This window comes from Struthio camelus, chromosome 11, assembly GCF_040807025.1.
Source record: "Struthio camelus isolate bStrCam1 chromosome 11, bStrCam1.hap1, whole genome shotgun sequence".
NCBI classification, from domain to species: Eukaryota; Metazoa; Chordata; class Aves; order Struthioniformes; family Struthionidae; genus Struthio; species Struthio camelus.
In genome coordinates, this window is record NC_090952.1 from 28,769,438 (window position 1) to 28,791,984 (window position 22,547).

Genomic DNA, 22,547 nt, shown 5'->3' on the forward strand with positions numbered 1-22,547 from the left:
AGTACAACTCACCTTGAGCCAGTGGGTGTCACTGGGAGTACGGTCTGCTCCCTATTTTTGTTTTAAAATGTGGCTTTGCTCAGTGCTTGTATTCCTGATCAACATTATCTAGCACTGTGAACAAAACTAGGGGAACAAAAGTTGTGTTGGATCATCAGCATTCACTGAATCGGAGATAGGGAGCACCAGTATTTTTCCTCTATCTCCGATTCAGTGACTGCTGATGATCCAACAAGGTCGGCTTGTAAATGGTCCAGTGGCAGACCTGTCAGAGCAGCGCTCGTTTTCTAAGAAAGGGTGAGTGCTGCAAAACGCCTTGAGCCTCTCGAGCAGGAGGAGAGGCAGGCAGGAGAAGGCGCTTTCTCCCCAAGCTGACATCTACTTAGAGGTAAAACCTGTGACTCGTAGCCAGTGCTGGGTAAAACGCTAAAAGAAAGGGTAACTGTCACGTTGTTGCCTTGCTCTGGCCTTCTCGCGGGGCAGCCCGCTCCGCGCAGCAGAACCGGGAACGTCTTGTTCAGCTCGCCCGCAACGGCTCTGCGGGGCCGTTCAAGGGGACGGGGTTGAGCAGGGAGAGGAGCGATGGCCAGAAGGAGGTGGACCTGCACCGCTTTGTTCTTCACTCGGACCAGGGGAAGCATCTGAGGAAACGGTATTGAAATTTTGGCAGGCATTTCCCCTCCTACGCGGTAGGACAAGGCAGAAGGGAGCCAAGGCAGGTGATGGGAGCAGCCCGGGGCGCCACGCTGCCCCTCACAGCCCTAGCGAGCCTTGCGCTAGCACCTTTCCCCCTCTGCAAGGACTCGGAGAGGCTGTTCTTTATCCAATGCCTTTCCAAGTTTTTTACTTCAGTTGTGTGGGTAGGTTTTTTGGGTTTTTTTCTTCCTGAGCTGATAGGTTGCGTAGGGAAGCCCTGGAAGGAGGGGACAGGCGGCTGTGGGTGCCCACCTGTGACTCGCTGCGGTTTGGGAGCTCCTCTGCTGCAGGGGATTGGGCACAGTGTAGTTTAGCAGGGGACCTGCAGTCTTGTTCTGGTGGTGCCGCCTTGCATAACCCGCGGCAGCGGTAAAGCCTGTCTGTGCTTTCAACTTCCTTGATCTTTGATCTCGCGTAATAAGGCTTGCCAGCCTAAAGTGGTTTGGTAGGTGTAACAGGTCCAATATAGCAAATTCCCTTCTGCTAACAAAGTAGATAAGCATAAGGAACATATGATGAACGCAAAGAATTGCTGTTGCTCTCCTTTTTTTTAATTAATCAATAAACAAATAAAATAAACCTGTCAAGCAAGTTTGCGCGCTTATCACATGGTTGCCTGGGCAAGAAGGAGAAATTTATGAGACTGAAAACTGAGATTGGGGATAGGGAAAAAAAAAACTAAACGGGGGAAAAAAAAAAGAGGGAGGAGGATGATGTGTAAATTCAGATAGTAGTACAGAGAGCAAATAGGCAGCCTGTACAGTAAAAGGCCCTTCGGCAGGAAGAGTTGCTGAAAGGTGCATTCGTACCTGAACCGCAGCACTGCTCTGCTCCTCTGAGTCTGTGCTAGACTGACTGTAATAGTGGCATGGCAGTTTACTGTTCAATAAGGGACTGATTAAAGGATAAATATGTAACAGAAGTATTAGACGTTCAACAAATGTGTTCACAAGAGATACGTAAAACACAGCTAACTGAACTTCTAAAAATAACTTGCTACATTTAGCTATTTGCTTCTGGCAAATGGAAAACCCGTTTCTGCACGTGAAAAATGGCCTCTGTAAAATAACGTGTCAGTATCTCTGAATCTTTAAAGCATCCAGAAAGCCTTCATAGCAACTTGCAGTCAGTTCGTCATGGATTAATGCAAAGCAGTGTCTGCTCTGTAATGAGCCATTTTTTAATTACCTAATGAAAAGCATCTGTCATTGATGGAAGAACAGGAGTGCTGTTTTCCTAGCGAGATGCTCCGGTAGATTTGGGACTACCCAGAACATTAACCACAAGATTTCTTTTCCTCATCTAACAGAGTCAATATGTTTTTGCGTTCAAGCAGCTGTAGCGTATTTAAGACTGTTCTGTGACTCAGGACTTATTACTCACTTTCTTAGTGACACATCTGTGCTCATTCGGAGTAACTTCATTGATTTCAGAGTTGAGGTATTTTGGTGGGACAATGTTTGGGGACTTCATGGAGTTAGTACATACTGTATAAATATAACAACTTGGAACAGAGTCTGGCCCCTTGGCCAGACGCTTTGATTGTAGGCTCATAGTGCTTCACAGCAAATCTAGAGAATCCTTTTGAAAGTGGTAGGGTTGGGTACATGTGTACAAAACTCATCTCCTGGATAGCAACATCAATGAACTGTTTTCCTAACTTTCCTAATACAACCCCTTGTAAAGTTTTTAGTGGGAGCTGTTAACAACGGAGACGTTCTTGTTCCTTCAGGGATTACAACCCTCTCATGCTGGAGGAAAAAAATGATATTCCTCATGTTCTGCGTCTCCCATTGCACAGCCCTCTGCCAGCAAGTAGAAAACATGCTCTAAAGAGAGAAAGTTCTGAAATGACCAAGCATCAGGAAGAAATCTAGGTGTCTTTGCTGCTATAGCTCAGAGTCGTACAACGTTTTCTGGAGAAACTGTATTTCCAGAGTTCAGCTCTTAACCCTAAAAGTTTGTTCTTGGCTTAAAATGCTCTTATTTTAGTACAGAATGAACTTCTGATTGTCTTTTTTTGAAAGAAAAAATTGTTTGGCTTTTTTTTGTTTTGTTTTTTAAGCTGGAAAAGAGCAAAACAAAGTACAAAAATAGCACTCCTTGCATGTTTGATCTGCTTATTTGCATTGCCATAGCTCAGAAATGTTTTGGAGTTTGGCTTTCTTAATTTTTAAACAAAATATTAGCAGTTATGAATAGCAGTGTGGATGGATTGTTTAAACTGTTGTATTGTTGCTCTGAGCGCTGGTGTGTTGATGGAGATGTTCCCCTAACCACATAAATACGAACGCGGTCTTAGGGAGGTCTTCCTGTCACGGCAACCAGGGCAGCAGGAGGGTCACCAGTGCCACAGTCGGGGACTGGGACTGGGGGCTCAAAGAGGACGACAGCCGGCGTCTGGGGTCTCCTCACCCTGCCAGGGCTTGGGCGCGCGGTAGGCTGCCGTGCGCAGGCGTCTGCCTACCCCAGTCTTGCAGCCACAAAAGACTTAAGAGCTTAAAAGAGCTTGTTTTCAGATATTCTTTTCTGGCCGAACTTCCCTTATCTGTTAGTGCTGTCAGCAGAGAGGAAAACGGTTTAAAGTCACTTCCCGCTTTTCCTTTTTCAATGTGGACCCTATGTGCCTTGGAAGAGTGTGTTGTGTTTACGGGAGAAGGGGGGCAGAGGGCCGACAACGTGCAAATACGTCTGTGAAGCTCTGACCTGTGGGGATGGTGGAGGTGACCGGCCTAGAGCCTGCAAAAATGGGGACATTTCATTTCCTGTGTCAATTTATGTATCTTATGTTTTTGTCTTTTGATGTTTACCTCTGACTGGACTGATGTTAAATAAGGACTGTGTTTTCTGCAGAAATGCACTGTTCAATGACTGCTGCAGTATGGGGCCTGACTTATTTATTTAATAGCTAAATTTCTAGCTCAGTGAGTATGGAGCAACGCGTAACTGGAGGATCAGGTGAAAGAATTCGTGACTCCTGGTGCCATTCCAGCCACCGAGCTGTTCTTGGAATACGGCACCTCCCACATACCTTTCTCCTAGGGAAAAAGAGAGATGGCACTGGCTTTACCGCAGCCTGTACAACTAACGAATGTGAAATAGTTGGATCTCAAAGGGGATATTAGTGTATTAGTACGTCTCTGGGAGGGTAGCGGCAGTCTGGTCCGGACAGATTTGAAGTGTGCGCTCCGCAAGGTACTTTTCTGCAAGGTAGGCTTTTTTTTTTTTTTTTTCCTAATGCGATGTTTAGTTCTAAAAATAACGCTGCTTTCTCTCTGCGTCTGTGTAGTGTGTCTGTCTCGGTCGCTGGAGGCAGTCCAGACCAGGCCTTCGTTTTCTAGTGGGATACCCTCGTTCCTGTAGCTATCGCCAGCCGGTCATCACTGATATTTCTGTTTTCATGCACTTCGGGAAGTGTTTCATTCTCTCAGCAACCGAGGGGACGTTATAAGGGCGCAGGTAGGAACTTTTACATAAGTGTGACCTATCTCTGAGGACTGCCAAATTCATTCCAAATGCGCAGCTGTCGCTTCTCAAGCATCGTTGACGGGTGCAGAGCGTCTCCTGACGGGCCGCCCCGAGGTCGAGGCAAGGACCGTCGGCGAGCGTCGGAAGAGCGTACCCAGGCGCTGGGTCAGTGGCCCCGGAGGGGCCTGGAAGCGCCCGGTTGGCCCCCCTCGGAGCTAGGCAGCCGCTTCCTGGTGAGAGCGGCTGACTTGCCCCGCGGAGCCGGCCCGCTGTTTTCTTCACCACGCGTAAAACGTAGCCTGGGGAGTGCTTGGTCACAGGCTTCCTCGCCAGCGAAGGACGGACCAAAAGCCTGGAGACCAAGTCCGTTACGGCTAAGAGTGCAAACACGCGCGCTGGGGCAGGAGACGGTGAAGTCACAGCTCCGGACGGGCAGGAGGCCTGCAGCCCGCGCTGGCGTGCAGCGGCGCCGGTCGCCCGCCCCGCGCGTTCGCTGGTGCCCCGGGGAGTCTGACTTTTCCTTAGCTTTTGTCCACCTGCTTGTGCGTGGCGCTCCTCTCTCCTCTTGTGGCGGTGGAAGATGAACTGTGTCGCTTCACCCCGCTCCGCGGAGCTCACACGGCCTTCGAGCGGCTTCGGGGCAGCCGGCGCTTCCGCGGCAAGAGAGGTTTAACAGCAAGGGCAAAAAGCACTGTTTTCTGTCCGATCGGCCCGCTGACCAGGTTCCCCACGCCGTTACCCTGCCAGGGGATGTGAAACGAAGACCTAGTGAGGGACAGCGGAGCCGCTTCTGTGGCGGGCCGCGCTCGCCCTGTGCTGTAACGCGAATTCACGCCCCCCGTGCGCCTGTTGCTGCACGCTCATCTAGACCCTAATACAGCTGTAAAAGCATAACTGAAATGGGGACTAATATTTTTGAGCCTGCAACATTTGTCTGTTTGGGTTGGTTTTCATTAAATACTTCTTTTTAGGGGGATGGAGGCAGGGCATAGATAAGTTGGCATCATCATTTAGACAACTGTGGTTTCCCCTCTATTTTAAATCCTAAGCACTGGGGGGAGGAGGGGGAAGCCACAGCCTTTCTTAGGACTCCTGGCTGAAATCTGGGCTTTTTCAGGAAGCCGTGGGTTTTGCACAGATGGCAACGTTATTTGTTCAAGTTCTTAGGTCACCTTAGAGATGCGTTCAACTGAGAATCCACAGATTCCTTGTATTACAGGATGTCTGACACATCTGTGAATAGATACAACCTATGGAAGTGCTTTATTTTTATTTATATGTATGTGTATACACACACGCACACACGCACACACAAGTAACACGTTCTTCATGTACCCTGTAGGACCGTATCTGGCACTCATTCCCTTCTTCTCAGATGGAGTTCAGTTAAGAGTATTCTGTGCAGAAATATTGGACTTAATTTTTACTAAGACACTATATTATTGTGACCCCAAATAGTGAAAGTTTGCATCATGTATTGAACAGTGCAAGGAAAAGAGTCCTAAAGGATTGCTGGTCGACTTCGTCGTAGTGTAAATCTACTGAAATGAGCTGAGCCATGCCATGAAGGAACTGGAGTCCTTTAAGACTGAAATAAAGCCATCGAACATTTCCTGTGTTGGGGCAGTAATGAGACTTTGCGTGCTTTTAGAGGTAATATCCCTGGCTTGAAAAAGAATATTATTCCATCTGCGACTGTTAGGCTCTCCACTTAAATTTATGGCATCATGTGAGCAAGGCAGAGATCCTGGAGTAGTCTTTTTCCAGCCTGCCTCATCTCGTACTGCCGGGCTGCCCGGGTGTGAAATGAAGGGGAGAGGGAAGGAATCATGCGCTTGGCAACACTTTATTTATATCAGAGGGGGAAAAAGCTTCTGAGTTTCTGTTAAAATGAGGAGAAATATGGACTTAACTTTCCCAGTGTGGAGCTATAGCCCTATTTTTTTTCCACGCAGCTGCTTTCCTCCTGTCAAGCTCCAGATGCTGTTTGCAGTGGCCCCTTCCTGCTTTAAAGCAGTTTTCCTGCAGCAGCGGCTGTCTCTCTGACCTCCTGCGCGCTGGCCCCTGCCTCCTTCCTCGGCTTCCCTGGCGCCGTCCTCCCCGTGCCGCGCTCGCCCCGGGCTGCGCGCTCGCCTGCGCGGCACGCCGCGGCGCAGCAGTCACCCAGCGGCAGTGTGACCTCCCGCCGAGCGTCCCCCACAAGCTATCGGTGGTGCTGTTCGTCGGGGCTGTTGTGAAATCCCCAGATAAGGGCCCCCGCTGCAAAATTCCCTCACGGATCCAGCCCTTTATGCATAAATGCCTGCTGTTCCCTTTCTTGTAAAGATGCTAGGGAACGCTTCTGCAGCAGGGTAAGATGCCAAAGTCATTCCTGCTTTAATTTGGCAGTAAACATCCCGCTCCTAATAATAATACCCGTAATAACATAATAATACCCAATGCTGTTTTTGCTGTGCATGTATAGAATTTGTCAGAAATCAGTGTTCAGCCAAGGCTCTGTACGTGTACAAAGACGAGTAGCATTGGTCTGCTAGGAATCTGGTTTCCATTAAGTGATCTCCAAGAGCCATGACAGACATTAGCACTAGTACTTCTTTCTCCAAATTGTTCATTTCTTTCCTAATCCTCTGCCTTGTATGATTGTTTTGCTATAAATTGCATGTTTTAAAATACTGGATTCCACTTCCCACTCTGTTTTTTTGACCATGTGGGTGGAATTCGTGGTAAGATCGGGGTTGTAGCCACTGAAGCTAGCCCCTCTCCTTCCAGCGTCCCCTTTCAGGAAACTTTCTTCTTGAGCTTTCCTATGCTGTCCTTGCTGAGCAGCGTCTTCCAAACGTTCAGCAGTTCGCTGCCTTCCCAAGGAGACTTCCCGCGTTGATCGCTTTCCTTCCGTCGCACGACCATGCAGGGATAGAGCCGAAATACTCTTTCTCACCCCTTGTATTTTCTCTTTTGCTTTCACCACCTATGTTCTGAGCAGTTTGAGGCAGCAACCTGACTTTAGTGCAGTTTGGGAAGTTTTACATAAAAATGGGAAACTACTGAGGGTTTTTTTTCTCTTTTTTTAAAGGAAAATAAATGGAGCACTTTGAGGAGGCTATACCACTATCTACATCACAAAAAAAGAAAGAGGTGGGGAAATGGTTTGCTCGTGGTCAACCAAAAGGACTGTGGCCACACTGAAAAGAATGAAGGCCTTCAGAGGTGCAAAGTTTATGCTCTAGGCTGCACAATTAAATAAAGTGTAGTGTATTTTCCTGTTTCCTTATCTAAAGTCCCCTAAACCAATTGTGTCTTGGAATAGTAACTGCTATCAACTCTCTCAGCTATGGTACATTAAGTTCTCCTGCGCTGCCGAGTATTATTTAGGTAACCAGTTTAACACTCTGTGATTTAGTTTAGAAATAACTGGAATATTCTGCTTGTAACGTCAAGGGTGGGTAATAAGCACCTGACTTTAGACTTTTACAATATAGCCTGAGAGAGTCACCTCGTCTTTGTTTAGAGTTGATGGAGATAAATGGGCGCTTTCAGATGGTAATTCATCTGACCTATTCTGACTGTGTTTTAGGGTGATGTCCATCAGGCCCTGCAAGTGCCAGCTGTCTGTGAACTGTCACGGGAGTCCAGCTCGCGTGTAGACTGTGCACTGTGAACGTCTAAGATCAGAGCAGAAAGGCTTCACCCCGCGTCCCATCCTCTGTGCTGTGCTTTTGTTCTCTTTTCTGTATGAATGCACCCATAGGGCAATCGTGTTTGAAAACCAGGATATCCTCACAACATAATACCGTGTTATGTTTTTTCTTGTTGCTTGTTACAAATGGCAAGTTTATAATCAACAGGCTTTTTTATCCGAGTATTAAGAAAATATCCAACGAGCTGAAACAATCAGTTGTTCTTGAGATGTATAATCTATTATCGCTCCCCTTACAAAAGAAAAGAATGAACTGTCACTCTGTTATAAGTCACTAAAAGCTTTATGTGCCATAACAGTGGCAAGAGTTAAATTCACCCTTAGGATAGTGCCGGTGACATGAACGCAGCTAAAAGGTGAGAGCGCACTTTTGGAAAATCCTTACAAGTTACTGTCTAATGTTGGAAATACTTCTTAGCGCTTGTTGATTTATAAGCTGTACATGAGGAGGGCCTGGTTCAAAGTTGTTCTGACGCTCATCCAAGGTCTAATTTAACACACTCTAAAAAACACTGGAAAGAATGACTTCAATGTGCTTGGGATCTGTACATTAATGCCAAGGTGCTGCGCTTACTTCTGCAAGGGATACCATCAATAATTGTCCCACTGAGCATTATTTTCGCAAATTTCTGTCTGTTTTGCAATGACCGCTGACTACTGAGGCAAAGCTGGATTTTCAGCATCTGCAGTGTTGACTCTGTTTTCCTGATGGGAATGTGGACGTGTCCACAGTAATGTTTGTACTCACCAGATTGAAACAGATTCATGTTTTGGCTGACTGCTATTTATTTCATTTTGTGAATGTTCTCGCAATGTCATGACAGGAATAGACATAAGTTCACCTCCTGTCAAGTCTTTTAAAATGGTCACAAGGTGAAGTTTTAGGAAGCAGTTGAGTATTCTTGACCAGTTAATGAGGAAGAGACTTGCATTAAAGCAGTCTTACAACCTGCTAACCAGGTATTCGGAGGATCTGTTGAGCCTAAAAATGATGATAAAATTTTAACCATTGACTCAAGATGATGGGAGGAGGAGGTGGTGGCAGCAAAGGTTCCTCTCCTGGTATCTCTCACAGCGGTAAGAGTGAGTGTCTGTGAACTGAAAGCTGTGGTGTTCCTTGTAGCATGCAGTGGCGGGAGAGGATAGTGTCCAGAGCTGGTGCCCTCCGGAAAAAAGCTTTCTATGTAAAATGATAATGATTTTACAGCAGTCCCTTTTATTAGCCTTTGTCGTTCTTTTTCCAGCGTTCATTCTTCCACTTGTTAGAAATGAATTGAAGCTCAGGTTTTGAATAGCTGCTTCTAGATGACCCTTGCTTTTCCACCTGGGGTGCAAGGGAGACAAGGCCGTTAGGAGGGAACCCACCTGAAAAAAAAGAGGGAAAAATCTGCCTCAGAGGAGATAAAGCAGGCGTCGAATGTCTTCGTCTTATAAAAGGAATGGCGAGTTGGGATAGTAGCTGTACAAACTCATTTCAAGTTACCACCAGGAAAGCCTGGGCTTCCCAGCCACCAACTTTGCTAAAGTTAAGGGTGTGATTATCTCTCCAAAAAGAAAAAAAAAATCCTTTCTCTTGTCCCAAACAAAACAAAATCTAACAGTGGTAGACTAATTACACGGCTCTTATCTTTTCCTTTTTTTCACCATGAAGCTAATGTGTGTGGTATATAGCATGTCCACCTGGATTAACTTCAGCTAGGAACTTGCCAAATAAAGTTTCAGGCCAGACAACCTTTTAAAAGGAAAATGTAACTTAAATCAGTTATACTGTTTTTCCTTCTGGTAAAGAATATATTGTGTCTGGCTTTTTAAGATCCTTCTCTGCTAATGCCCTACCCCCTGTTTCTATAAAAAGTAAAATGGCTAGCTAAGGACCATTCCTCTGATATTGGGACTAGATCCTGTGCTGACACACAAGATGGAAAAAGGAGGTATGCAACCTCTCAGTTGATGCCAAGCTGTCATGAGTATGATTTCCATGTTCGACTAGAGTTCTCCTTGGCTCGCAGGAATGTGCTAGGAACCGTACCTAGTTGCATGTCCTGGCCCACTGCCCAGCCAGAACACATGAAGAGGGACTGACGCGCAGAGCATGGCGTGACTGGGGTGCTGAATTCAACTTTGCACCGATAGCATAGAGGGCAGTGTGTATCTGCAAAACAGCATGACGCCTTGTTATTTGCTCAGACTGGTGGAGACGTGCTTGGTATTGATCGGGGAAGTTAGTGGAGACATGCATGGGAACTATCAGATTGAAGGTCTTTCTGGAAAAAAACTAGGGGATGATATGTGTTTGGTTAGGGAGGAGCAGCTGGAAGATCTGGCGAAAATAACAGCTGCATCTTAGATTAAGGGTATGTGTCCAGCCAAGTTTGTTGGAGTTGGCTATTTCCCAGCTGCTGGGAGAGGGCAACGATGTCTGGGAAGTTTTTGCTGTTTCTGCTCAGCCAGGTGTATGCAGCCGTTTCTTTCACGTGACAATTGTGTTGCTGCTGCTGAGTTTGTTGCCTCCAGCATAGGTGGGCCACTGAAACACCTCTGCAGCAGAAGGCCTCAGTACTTGAGCAGCAACATCAGATGTCTATTGACTTGCAGAAGGAATTCGTCAGAGACGTGTCGCTTGGTTAGGACAGGAACCCGGACAGAGCTGTTAGGCGTTTAACTGAACTGATTTGAAATTCACCCACTAATAAATTTAATCAAGGTATGAAGACTGGTGAGAGGCTGAATCATAGCAGGCAGTGAAAAGCTTACAGCCAAGAAGACATGGTTTGCATGGGGAAGAACAAAGGTTTGCCTGAGTAAGAACTGAATAATAGCCTCCGGGTTTAGCCTTAAGTATGTGAATAAAGTGAATTATTTAGGGGCTGAAAGTGAGTTATTTGCTGAGGTTTTCCATCAAATTAATGACATCATTCTGTGCTAGAGTTCACCCATTTATACTCTCTCTCGGGCTTTCCTAGCAGCTGGTAGTTAAATAGCTACATTCAGATTCTGAATCTCTCCATTCAAGAGCAAAGTTTTGACCCTTCAGAGGAAACCGCTGAACAAGGCTTTTCACTGGAAAGAGAAGAGGAGATTCTGTGCGTTTTTAGAATCCGCTCCTCTCGTGACTTGGGACTCTCTCTTGGCTGTATGAAGCAGGCCTTTCTTTTTTGTCCTGTGTCAGATTTTCACTGTCGTCCCCAAACGCCGCAGTTTGCGCCGAGGGTTTGAGGCGTGTTCACATGGTCCTCTGCACCTGTCCCCAGGCTCCAAGCGCCAGCACAGAGGAGCTTAGAATCTGCCAGTGAACCCACACAGGTCACTTTCTTTTTTCCTTTTCCTAACTTCCAGCCCTTTTACTCATCCTCTGAGGCTACTAGAACAGCAACTCCCTCTTGGAAATAATTATTTTACTGGCCTCTGCCCTCTTGTTTTGAATGCGGAGGGTGGGAATTTTCCAGGGAAGAGCGAATTCTTCTCATGACTGCCGTTATCCAAGAGGCTCTTGTGGCCTGAAGGGCTCCAGTTAGAAGTTAAGGCGAATGAGAACAATTAAGTAACCACTTTGGCCTCTAAGCATAGAAAAGGCTTATGAGAAACATATTAAAATACCAAGAGTTTCTACTACTCTGTGACACTGCTGATGGCCGTTACCATCTCTTCAGTACTTTTTAATTTCACAACAGAATGAAGGGAAATCCCTTTCACTTTACCAAAATTAACTAAACGTCAAAATTGACAAAAACGTTCTCCATGTCCTGGAGAGGCTTGCTTTGGCTCTGTTCTGCTTAAGGTTTTGCATCTCTCTAGAAAAATCTGCGTGTGCAACTGAAGGCTGCAATAGCCTTGCTCCCTCTGTTGCATCTTTTTTAAGTTCAGAACTGAGCTTTCTCACAGGGGGAAAAGCATTTTGCTTTCAGAGGGAACTGCAGCCTGTTAGCAAAGAAAGATGCGCTGCTGTCTTGTCAAGTCTCTGCTGCTGTTTTCCCCCTGCTCCCCCTTTGCCAGGAGTAAGCAAGCGTGACTTTTCGATTCGGGGAGCAAGCCAACGGCTCTGGCTAGCCTGCGTTAAGAACAGCAAAGGTGCTGTCGGGGCCAGAGGGGACGTGTGTCCCAGCTGTCCCTGGCTGCCTGCATCATGGCTAGGAGAGAGCAGGCTCACTTTACCGCTCGTTTTTTGGGAAGACTCATTTCCAACTGATTTTATTCAATTCAGTGTAATCACGTTTTTCTCTCTTCTTAATAGCAGCAGTGTTTCAGAAAATCCTGTATTTGCAGCCATGGTGATAAATTCTTTTCTCACTGACATTGCAATAGAAAAGAGCAAATAAAAATATTCTCAGATCACTTATCTTCTTCATGGAAGTGTCTAGGTTTCTTGGAAAAAGTGAAAGAGAAACTATTGGAAAGTCGTCAGCTATGTAGAGGTGACAGTCTTGGAGCCATACGAGGGCCTCGCGCTCTGCCCTTGGTGACGGTGGAAATGGGAGCAGCGTCCGCTGGGTGGGCGCCGGGGATCGTGCCCTTCCTCAGGCAGCGGGCAGCTGGCGAGGCCTCGTGAGCTCCGCGGGCTGAATGGGGCAGGGCACGTGAAGCCGCTGGAGAGGATGGCCGTGGAGAAATCACCCAGAGGGAAACAGTCACAGAGCTCAAAATCTCTCATCCTTCCCACCAGTCATTTACAGGTTCACAGTAAATTTCCTCCCCCTGGCAAACGCAGCCTGCTGTCTTTGGTACGTCAGTGTCGCTCTCCTCGTTTCACAGGTGGGTAAACAGAAGATAAAGGGATTGCACAGTCCATCTACACGATAAACAGAGCCTGCACCAGCGCCAGCTCTGAAGTCTCACGGTATCACACCGGTGAGGTTAGGTTTCGTCTCCTGCTGTTGCACTCCAGAATTTGTAGATGATCACAGGATCGCTGCTGTTGCATGTGCAGCGTGCAACACGCAACACTAAGGTGGAGAAAGCGGAGGTATTTTACAACAAGCTCATTCTAAAGCTTTCTGAGCTATGCTTTACTCTTAAGAAAAAACATTTCCTTTGCGTTTAATTCCTCTTGGTGACTGTAGACTGAACGGAAACAACGCAAACTAGCACCACAGTGAAGGCTGAATCTCCAGATAACCAGCTGGCTCGCAGGATGGCACAGGGGAGGGAGCTTGGTGGTTGGCTGGTGGTAACCAACCCCTAGTTGAAATCCCCGCACGGCTGCCTGGTTGCCTGCCCCAGCCTCCTTCCTGCTGGGGGCAAACGTGGTCCTGTCTTCAGCTTGCATGAGGGTCTGGGGGAGACAGGAAAGCAAATGATTTGTTTTGATTTGGATCCCTGACAAGGACGATAGGGATGTGATTGTGCTCAGGCCAGGAGAGCGAAAGAACCAGACTCTGCTTTAACTACTGCATCCTCCTCATTTTCTGCAAGCTCCATGTACGGTTAAAGCTGAGTGAAGTGACTGTCCCTGGCAGAGCCGCTGTAGGTGGAACGAGGGTGTCTGCTGAGCTCTGTTTTCTTTCCCCTCGTCAGTTTGGGTGACCACTGGCTTGTGAAGCTGCAGGCAGCGTTCTCTTCTGATCATAGATATGGGAAATTTCTTAATCTCTTGCTTCTGAAGAAACAAAAAGAGAATGATGAACACAGTCAGTGTGCTGTCTCCAGTTGAGGGTGAAATGTGGCAGGGACTTCTTCACTGAGGGGTTTTGGAGCGGGGTGGGGGTGTCTTTTTACTGCCCCTGGCACCTCCATCCCACATGAGAGATGTTTGGAGACTGTAGTTCTTTGTGCAAAGAAAAATCAATCGTCTTGTCCTCTTTTCAGGCCAGAAATGCAGTTATTGGCCTGCATTTGTGCAGATATAATTCCTCACTGTTAGGTCACATTTTATGCAGACCCCTCATTTTCTGGCCATTATTTTCCCCCAGATTTTAACAACTGGTAGAATTGCAAAGTGATTTTGTGTTTCTTACATTTTTTTAAAAACGGGTGTACACAGAGCTGCTGCTCTAGAGCAGTCTTTCCTCTGGTTTTGCAAAGTAGGGGGGCAGGATGTAACTGCGTGTTATGATCTGGTCCTTCACATCGTCCACACCTGCCGCTTTCAGGATTTCAGAGAGCTTCCAGTGCGCCTCCACAAAGGATCCAGTCTGGGACTCTGACTATAGTTGCAGCCCAAAATTAGGCAAAATGGCCAAGTAAATCGAAGTCTAAAATTGCTCTTTAGCTTTGTTTTACTGTTTACTTCTTATTCCCTGTGGGTCAGGGAAGTTCAGGCTCTTTCTGTTTCTATCTCACATATTTGCTGTTGGAGAAAGACTACCCTCCAAAATAACTTTGTATAGGAAGATATGGTTGATTTGGGGCTGTCACACATGCTTTATATTTTGTTTTTTAATCCTATGGAACCGTACCAAGGCCTGTTAGAGAGCCCTGTCTTTCTCAGACTTCTCCTGCCCCTTGCTTATTTTATGGCTTGATGGCAGGAGAAACAAAACACAGACATAGTTGTGTTCCTGTGCAGATACATGGTCTTTCCTTATGTTCCCACGTTGCCAGACTGTGTCTTTAGCAAGGCGTTTGTATGTTTTCCTTCGTTTCTTGTTCCCCTGCCGCCGTCCCGCTACCTCCTATGCCCGCACAAGGCGCGGGGTCTTCTGCCCTCCTCCTCCTCCTTCGCTCCTGGAGTCTGGGGCAAGTCTGAGCTGGGCGTTTCTAGTGCATCGTACGGGAGGCCCAGGCGCCTTCCACCCCAGCCGGGACCGTGGCGGGCGCCCGCCTGCGTCAGGCCGTCGCGGGGACGGCAGGTCTCACGGCCCGGCAGCGCGGTGGAGCTTAGACGTCTGCGTCTTGTTCTTTGCCGGTGGAAGAAGGATTTGATCGTTCTTGACACTGAATGTTACCTGTAGCTTTCACAGCTGAGGCTGAGCTAGGATCATTTGCTGTTGGTTCTGTTCTGTGTGTTTACTGCCCCATCCCTGTTTAAAGTCCTCTGCCAATGTAATCAGACAAATTTACAACAAAGGAGCCACTGACAAAAATATAAAGCAGCCATACAGGATGCAAAGAGACAAAGAATTCTTTTGGCCAGAAAATTCTCTGGAAAGTCCAAAAATAATTTGGGCTGAGCTACCAACCACCATCAGGAAGCGTCTTTGCTTTAAGACTAAAAGTTTTTTCACCAGTGGGACAGAAACAGGTCCAAGGACCATCTGCAAATGCTCTGAAGAGCACAGCTTGAGCCCTCAGGCTTATTACATTCAGCTGTTGCACTGTCTTACTTTTCTTAAGGCCTGTTTGCTTGTGTCTGTGACCCCCTTGAAGAGGGACAGTGACTCTGAGTCTTGATTTTTGTCACCTTTTCCGACTCTGCAGATTTTTCTCCGATATAATCAAAAAATACTGAGCACCTCAACAAGCCTGCCTGACAGTGTCCATGCTGAAACGAGACATGCTAATGCGTGAGCAATATTCCCTATATTTACTTCTCCAAAAATGTCCCAAAAGTGGTGCTGAATACTGTGTAAGAGACTGCAGGTTTTCTTGCAGGGGAAGTCTGTCTCTTCCTGCGCTTAGCAGGACGTTAGATGGTTTGATCAGCTGCTTGTAGAATATGGTGAATCCATCGATATTACAGAAGCAGGGTCAACAACGCTCAGGAAAAATCCCCTCTAGAGCCTCTGTTGGTTATTAACATCACACTGTTTTCTGAAGTGCTTGAAGTTCATGATGACTCTGGATTTTTTTTTAACCACATCAGTATGATTTTTTTTCCATTCAAGCTATATTTCCTAAAACTTGCAACTTCTTTATAGCAATTGCAAAAATACACAACCTTTTTGCTCTGTCCTTTTCCAGGTTACTCGTCGGCAGTACAGAAATTCTCCCAGACTTTGCAGTCCTTTCAATTTGACTTTATTGGTGACACGCTAACAGATGATGAGATTAATATCGGTAAGTGTTCTTCTTTTGGATATAAACTTGCAGTTACTGAGAAAGCTTCTCCTTCCCAGGAGTTTGCCTGTGCTGATGTTTCTTAAACAGATTCAGGAGCCAGGTTTGTCACGTGCCAGTCAATATGCATCATATGTTGCATGCAGTAAAAAAATGCTGTTTTGTAGCGTATTTTACAAAGCTGGAGCTGTCGTGGTAGAATGTAACATACCGAGCTCAGCGGTTGATATTGCCAAGCTTTTCCATGGCTCCAGCCCTCCGCGGTACTGCCAGGCTCTGGAAAGGAAGCGCGGTGTGAGCAGGAAGCTTCTCGCTTGCACTGTCCCCTGGGTGACCTCTGCAGCTAAATCGCATCGCTTCTCTCTGCCGCAGGTAGAGTGGGAGTAAGCATGAGTCAGAGCGTTTGGCCACATGTCCTGAACCAGATGGACAATGCTCCCAAAGCTAAATTTGCTGCGCTCAAAACGCGTTACATTTAAAAACAAAGCAGCCTCCACACTATCCTGAAAAAGACACCAGGCTGCAAACTGCTGGGAAAAACAAGTTGCTGGATGTATCATTATATGGAAAATATAATCCGTCTTCGTGGATGGGGAAGCTGGTGGCACATGGATCTATCCTGCTCTCCACACGTGTTTCAGGGTTAGAAATCCATGTATTTTACTCCCCTGCCAGGCCAATAGGTTCTGTGTGGGTTAAACATCTGCCAGCTGCATCCAGGCAGTGAAAACTGACGGACTAATCCTAGACCCAGCATTTTCCCAATGGATCCTCCTTTTAGATTAACTATCGCTGTAAAACTAGCAGCGTGAAGGGTGGGAACTGTCGCTGTGGTGACACTGATGGAAGAAGGCTTTGGAAAACACGCAGGAATTCCCTCACTGCTGGGCAAAGAGCAGGCTCCAGGCAGCAGGACAGCAGCTGCCCGGCGGTCTGCGTGAGTCACGCAGGAAAGCAGGATAACCTCTTTGGCTTCGGAAATGGTGTGACCAAGCCTGATTTTACAAAATACTGGGAGGCTTCCACTCTCGGCTGAGGGCGACTGAGGCCTCGCCGTTTAGCTGGGCAGATGGGGCGTTAGCCTGCAGAGTTCCTGCAGAGTGAAAGCAGGAAAAAAATGTTTGCAGCCTCTTGTTCAGCAGCGGCCAGAAATGTCACGTTGCTGCTGTCGGTTCTGTTAGCCATCGCTGAAAGGGGAAGGAGGAAAAGCTTGCTCTTTTGGTTATTTTATTTAAAGCAATTTAAAGCAGCTCGTGGCTTCCCCTTCAAAAACTGATTTCCTCTATGGAAAGCTTCTAGGTGAAACCTATTGGAAATGAGTCAGTCTCCAATTCTAATGGAAATAGAGGTATTGAATTTGCGAACTCATCTGGAGAATGGAGGAGAAAAACCTAGCATTATAAATTAGCCCTACTGGGAACGGAAGGATGTGAAGCAAATAGCCGCCCAAAGAAATGAGCATCTCTCTTCTGTGAGCTGAAAAGGGCAAAGCCTCACTTAACGGTCCCGTGTGAACATGCAGCCTGTTTGTCCACGCCGCGGCGGTGGTCGCGAGGAGAGGAAAGGGAGTCCCTCCCGCGGCCGGCCAGGAGGCTGGTGCCGCTGCTGCCTCGGCTCCCGCGGGCGCCCGTCGCGCGGCCAGAGAGCCTCCGTCGCCCGAGGGGCCAGCGGGCGCCTTCCCCGGCGCTCCCCCGCCGTGGAAATGCGCTCGGTTTGCGGGAAGACTGCTAAAAATGACAGATTTGGTACGGGGGGATCATGGGTGGGAGGAGGAGAGCAAGGACAGGTTACGGCAAATGTAAAACGCTGGTGAAACAAGTGTGTCCCCACTTCTGTTTTTGTTTGGACGTACTTGTTTTGCTTTTTTGAGAAGAGAAGAGATCCCTCATCACCCGGTATGCAAAAGTCTGTGTTGTGTTCCTCCTCCATCAAATCCTGTAGTATCTCCTAGGGCCTGAGCTGCTCTGGAAGTCTCTCTTATTCCTAAAATAGGAGCAGGGCGTTGACATCTCCGTGGCAGCTTTCCTCTCTTGCAAGACTTCTAAAAAACGGAGATGCTTGAAATCTGTGCGTGAGCGTAGGAGCTGATTTGAAGCACAGGATATGGGAATGAAGTATAAACATCTACAGAGCACTTCTCGCCGTACTTCAGGGAATGTGTTTGATCTGTAAATATAACTGAGAGCAGGCTTTTTTTCTTTTTACGTAGGCAGACAGCAAACTGACGCTCCCGCACATAATGTAGTGACTTTGAATGCTTCAGCCGTGAGTCAGGAAGCCATCGCTCCCTTGATGTTGTCTCTTGCAAGCAGCACTTTCCCATGGGGACATCTGACTGTTTGAGACGCATCCTTGTTGCATAATGATACATACAGTGTAGGCAAGCGGCCTGTTGCTCTGGGTCTGAAGGCAGGAGTGGGGCTCCCGAGCAGGCTGCCGTGGGAGGAGTGAAACACGCAGCAGCTACCTCCCGCCTGCCACAACTTTCCATGTTGGAGCGCGTCCCTGAGTACTGGCCTCTCCCCCGAACGCACGTCTGCAGCGGCTGACGGTTGCGATCTCTTCTTGGATCGCTCACGCAAGAGCCGAATAAGCAGTTCCTTTAGAGATGAGCTGAAGAGGAAACCAGAGAGCACGTTTGTCTCTCCCGGGCGCTGGAACGTGACCGCCTGCGCTTCGAGTCTGCCAGCCCTCGTGGCGTGCTTGGCCCACGCCGAGACCTCGCCCCCGCGCCGGGGGTCGGCCGGTGGGCTGCTTCCACGGAGCAGCTTGCACGCAACCTCCGCTTCGAGGCAGGAGCTCGCGGCCGCAGGCACAGGCCGTCCTGTGCTAGTCGGCCCCGGCGCTCTGGACGCTCCTGGTTTTGTAGCGCAGATACGGTCTATGTAGCCTGTTTGCAGTGGAGGGATGTATTCAGCGAATAACTGTTGCTGCAGCCGGGAAGCGTGTGCCTGAATCCTTTCTGCAGAGCAAGAAAAAACCGTCTGGTGAGAATTGTAGGCGCTAACGTTTTCCCTGCAGCTGTAGGGACGTGTCCTTTTTCTGCCAGCAATAACTCCCTTCCTGGCTCAGGCTCCTTGCGCTGAGCTTCCCAGCGTCTCTGTGTGTACTTCAGCTCCCATACGGTCATGGGTTAGCGTGGTGAAAGTCAACGTATCGGCCCTGCAGGGGGGTACATAAACGACCAGGACAGTGCGTGTTCAGGGCTCTGAAGCCCTCACCCTGGGAAGAGAGCTCAGAAATTACTGACTCATCAGGAAGGTTGTATTTTGGTGACTGTATCACGCGGTTGTGGTTTTCTTCTTTTGCGTCTGCCTCAGCAACTAGCGAGTGAGTGCTGTGGCCCTGAAAGCTGGCGCCGGCGTGCTGTGCGGCAGCTGTTCGGGCTGGTTTTAGCAGGAGGGCAGGTAGTTCTCCTACGAGGGTACGTTCGCCTGTGCGTGCGCGGTTAGGGCCTCAGTTTGCGGCTCGGGCCATAGGAGCACTCTGTCTGCCGTACCTGAGACATAAGCTGTTGCTGTATACCCCTCTCTGCGTGCATGATTTCCTCCCTTCTGTCTTCTCCCTGCCAAACCCCATTAATGAGAGCTCTTGATCGTGCCCTGGTGTGAGCCAGGCTCTTCTGAACGTTCTTTAGTTAATTCTCAAATATTCTTTGAATCGCTCAAGAGCGGATCGGGTGCCTCTGCGTACTCTGCTGTAAGTGTGGAGCCTGACCTGCCAGCAGAGGGGAGAGCAGGGATCCCTGTAGACCTTACAAAGAAAATCCTCTGAATTTGATGCACAGAAATGTAAGGCTGAGACACCCGTAGGATCGCGGCTACGCTGCTGCTCTGGACAGGATCAGCTATGAAACAAGCAGGTTGCTCGTTCCCAGGCACTGGAATGTGATAATTTATATTGTTAAACTGTGAGAACATTTCCCAGCAGACTTCTGGCTTGTGCAAACTAGGTTTCTCCCAGATAGTTCCCAGTACCCTTAGGCAATTAGATTATTCCTGGTAGGTGTTTTGTGCACAGCCACATCATATGCGTAGACGGATGTTTGTCCAGCCTGTTTTTCAGATTGCCTGGAGAACTGCGGCTTTTGCAGTTCTCTTAAATATTGCATTTCAGTGCTGTTAGTGCTCTTACGATGAGAAAGGTTTTCTCCTGATAGCAAACCTAAATCTCCTTTGCTACGAATTCAGCCTTTTTTCTGTCTTCTGTCCTTTGGTGGGCAGAGAGAGCAGCTGATCATTCCCTTTGTATAATAACCTTTTTTTTTTAATATGGGAAGATTGCCAATTGTTCCTGTTTTGTCTCTTTTTTTTTTCAGGCTAAACAAACTTTATTGTTTCAGCTTGTTTAAGGAAAGGTTTCATAACACCGGCAGCACCGGGTGGAAGCAGGCAGTCTGTGAGCTCTCTCTGCCCAGCTGCTCCGGTGTCTCTCCTCCGCACGGCATCGCCAGCGACCGCTAAGGTTGTGTCTAAACAAAGGATCTTTTTCAAATCTTTCTGTAGTGTTTTTGTTTGTTTGGTTGGTTTTTGTTTGTTTGTTTTTTAAGCACTGTAATAATAATCACAGAATCACAGAAGGGTTGAGGTTGGCAGGGACCTCTGGAGATCATCTAGTCCAACCCCCCTGCTCGAGCAGGGTCCTCTAGAGCATATTGCCCAGGGTCACATCCAGACGGGTTTTGAATATCTCCAGCGAGGGAGACTCCACCACCTCTCCGGGCAACCTGTTCCAGTGCTCTGTCACCCTCACAGTGAAGAAGTTTTTTCTCAGGCTCAGATGGAACTTCCCGTGGTTCAGTTTCTGCCCGTTGCCTCTTGTCCTGTCACTGGGCACCACGGAGAAGAGGCTGGCCTCATCCTCTCGACACTCTCCCTTCAGATACTTGGACACGTTGATAAGATCACCCTCTCAGTCTTCTCTTCTCCAGGCCGAACAGGCCCAGCTCTTGCAGTCTTTCTTCATAGGAGAGGTGCTCCAGTCCCCTCATCCTCTTGGTAGCCCTCCGCTGGACTCTGTCCAGTAGTGCCATGTCTCTCTTGGACTGGAGAGACGTCAGTACTGAGAATCCAAGCTGAAGGGCAAATCTGAACCCACCGGACTGTGAAACATTCTCAGATCTCACTGCGTTCGCGCCGATTGCTGAGTAACCTGCCCGCGAGGCCTGGCTGCCGCCTGTGCTGCGCTGCCCCGCGCGCCCCGCTCCCGGCCCTGGCGGAGGCCCTCCGGGAAGCTCCCGCCGCGAGGTGAGGCTGGCACAGCCCTGCTTCCCGCGTCCCCGGCGCTGCCTGTCCCTCTCTTCCTCTCCCCCAGCCCCTTTTTCCTCGTTTTGCTAAGTCCCGCGCCAGGTCGTGCCAGGCGCGAGGCGTTTCGGGCTGACTTCTTTGCCGCCTCTCGGCTCCTTCTGCAGCGAGGAAGCCAGCGCAACCCGTCCTGGAGGCTTCCCGCTCTGCTGGGAGGGCGTTGATACCCCCTCGTCACTTCTGTTGAGTTGCCTACGTGGCTTTTTGGAAGGAAGGGATAAACATCGCTGTCGCCTCTGAACACGGACATCGAAGTGGCCAGGCCTGCCTGTTATCATTCATAACAACGACTAATTAGTGTCATCTTCCCTCCTCAGCACTTTTACCGTAGCTCCCTTATTGCTCGGGGTATGTAGGCTGAATTTCCCTTAAGTAAATAAACCCCTCTGACAGCCAGCCTTTAATTGTGACTTTGCTATAGCCGTTTAAAGATCAGACTCGTGCTGCTTTTCCAGTGGCTAGTGAAATCTGTGCTTTCTAACTCCGTCTCCGCCAAAAGGTGCCACTTACTCTCCTTGCATGGCAGGTTTTTAAAACAGCGTTTCTGTGGCTAGCAATCTGATGGGGTTAATTCAGCATGCTGACCTTGTGGTGGGGTGAGCAGAGGGCCTGCAAAGTGCATCTCAGTTGCTGCAAGTTTTTATAGTTTGTGAAGCTCCTTTCATGAGAGTACCAATCTTTCAGCGTGCTGCCTAAGCCAAAAATACAGATTTCAAACATGATTTTGTTTTGTACAGGGGATGAAAACAAGGGAATGCCTGCTAAAGACAAGTTGTGGAAATATCTAGCCCAGTTGCAGCAGAAACACATGGCTCTCGAATAGCTGCACTTGGAAGCTATTCTTGGTGTATCAGCCAGGTTCAATGCTGAACTGTCAAGTTCCTCACTAATTTAACTTTTTCTTCTCTTCATAGCTGAATCCTTTAAGGAGTTTGCAGAGTTGCTCCAAGAGGTAGAACTTGAGAGATCAATGATGGTAAGATGATCTTAACTGTGCTCTGGTCATGAATGTCTAGTTATAATGTTTAAATGCTAAATCATAGACAGAATGTACCAAGTAACTTTATAACACGATTTTCATCATCTGGAAGCTGGGAGCACTGCAGACATTGTGCGTTATATCACATCTGATCTACTGTGTGATCGCAGGATGCCTTGAACAGCCCAGGCGAAGGTGCTGGAAGGGGAAGGGGAGGGATTGTCCCATGTGAGCATCCAAGACCTCTCCCACATGTCAGGCAGTCGTTTCACTGGTAGGGTCCCAGTAATGGTGGGGCTCCCCTGAGGGACCCCCACAATCTGCAACGGGTTCCCTCCGTGGCTGGTTTGATCTGCAGAGTCAGGTGTGTGCTAGCTGGTAACAAACTGCTTTTGTGGGGAAACAAAATGTTGAAAAATCTGAAGTAACGTGTTTTTATCTTCATTTTTTTTTCTGTGCGAGTGAGCAGTTG

The 22,547-nt window shown here is 48.1% G+C and overlaps 1 protein-coding gene across 2 annotated transcripts in view; it reads left to right on the top strand.

The window, feature by feature from the left end:
- Positions 1-22,547, top strand: part of OPHN1 (oligophrenin 1) — an 87,849-nt gene that overhangs the window by 18,792 nt on the left and 46,510 nt on the right. For both annotated transcript variants that reach the window (XM_068956703.1, XM_068956704.1), the window contains exons 2-3: positions 15,698-15,793; positions 22,011-22,072. In XM_068956703.1, coding sequence (XP_068812804.1) covers positions 15,698-15,793; positions 22,011-22,072 — 158 coding nt within the window. The remainder of the gene's footprint in view (positions 1-15,697; positions 15,794-22,010; positions 22,073-22,547) is intronic.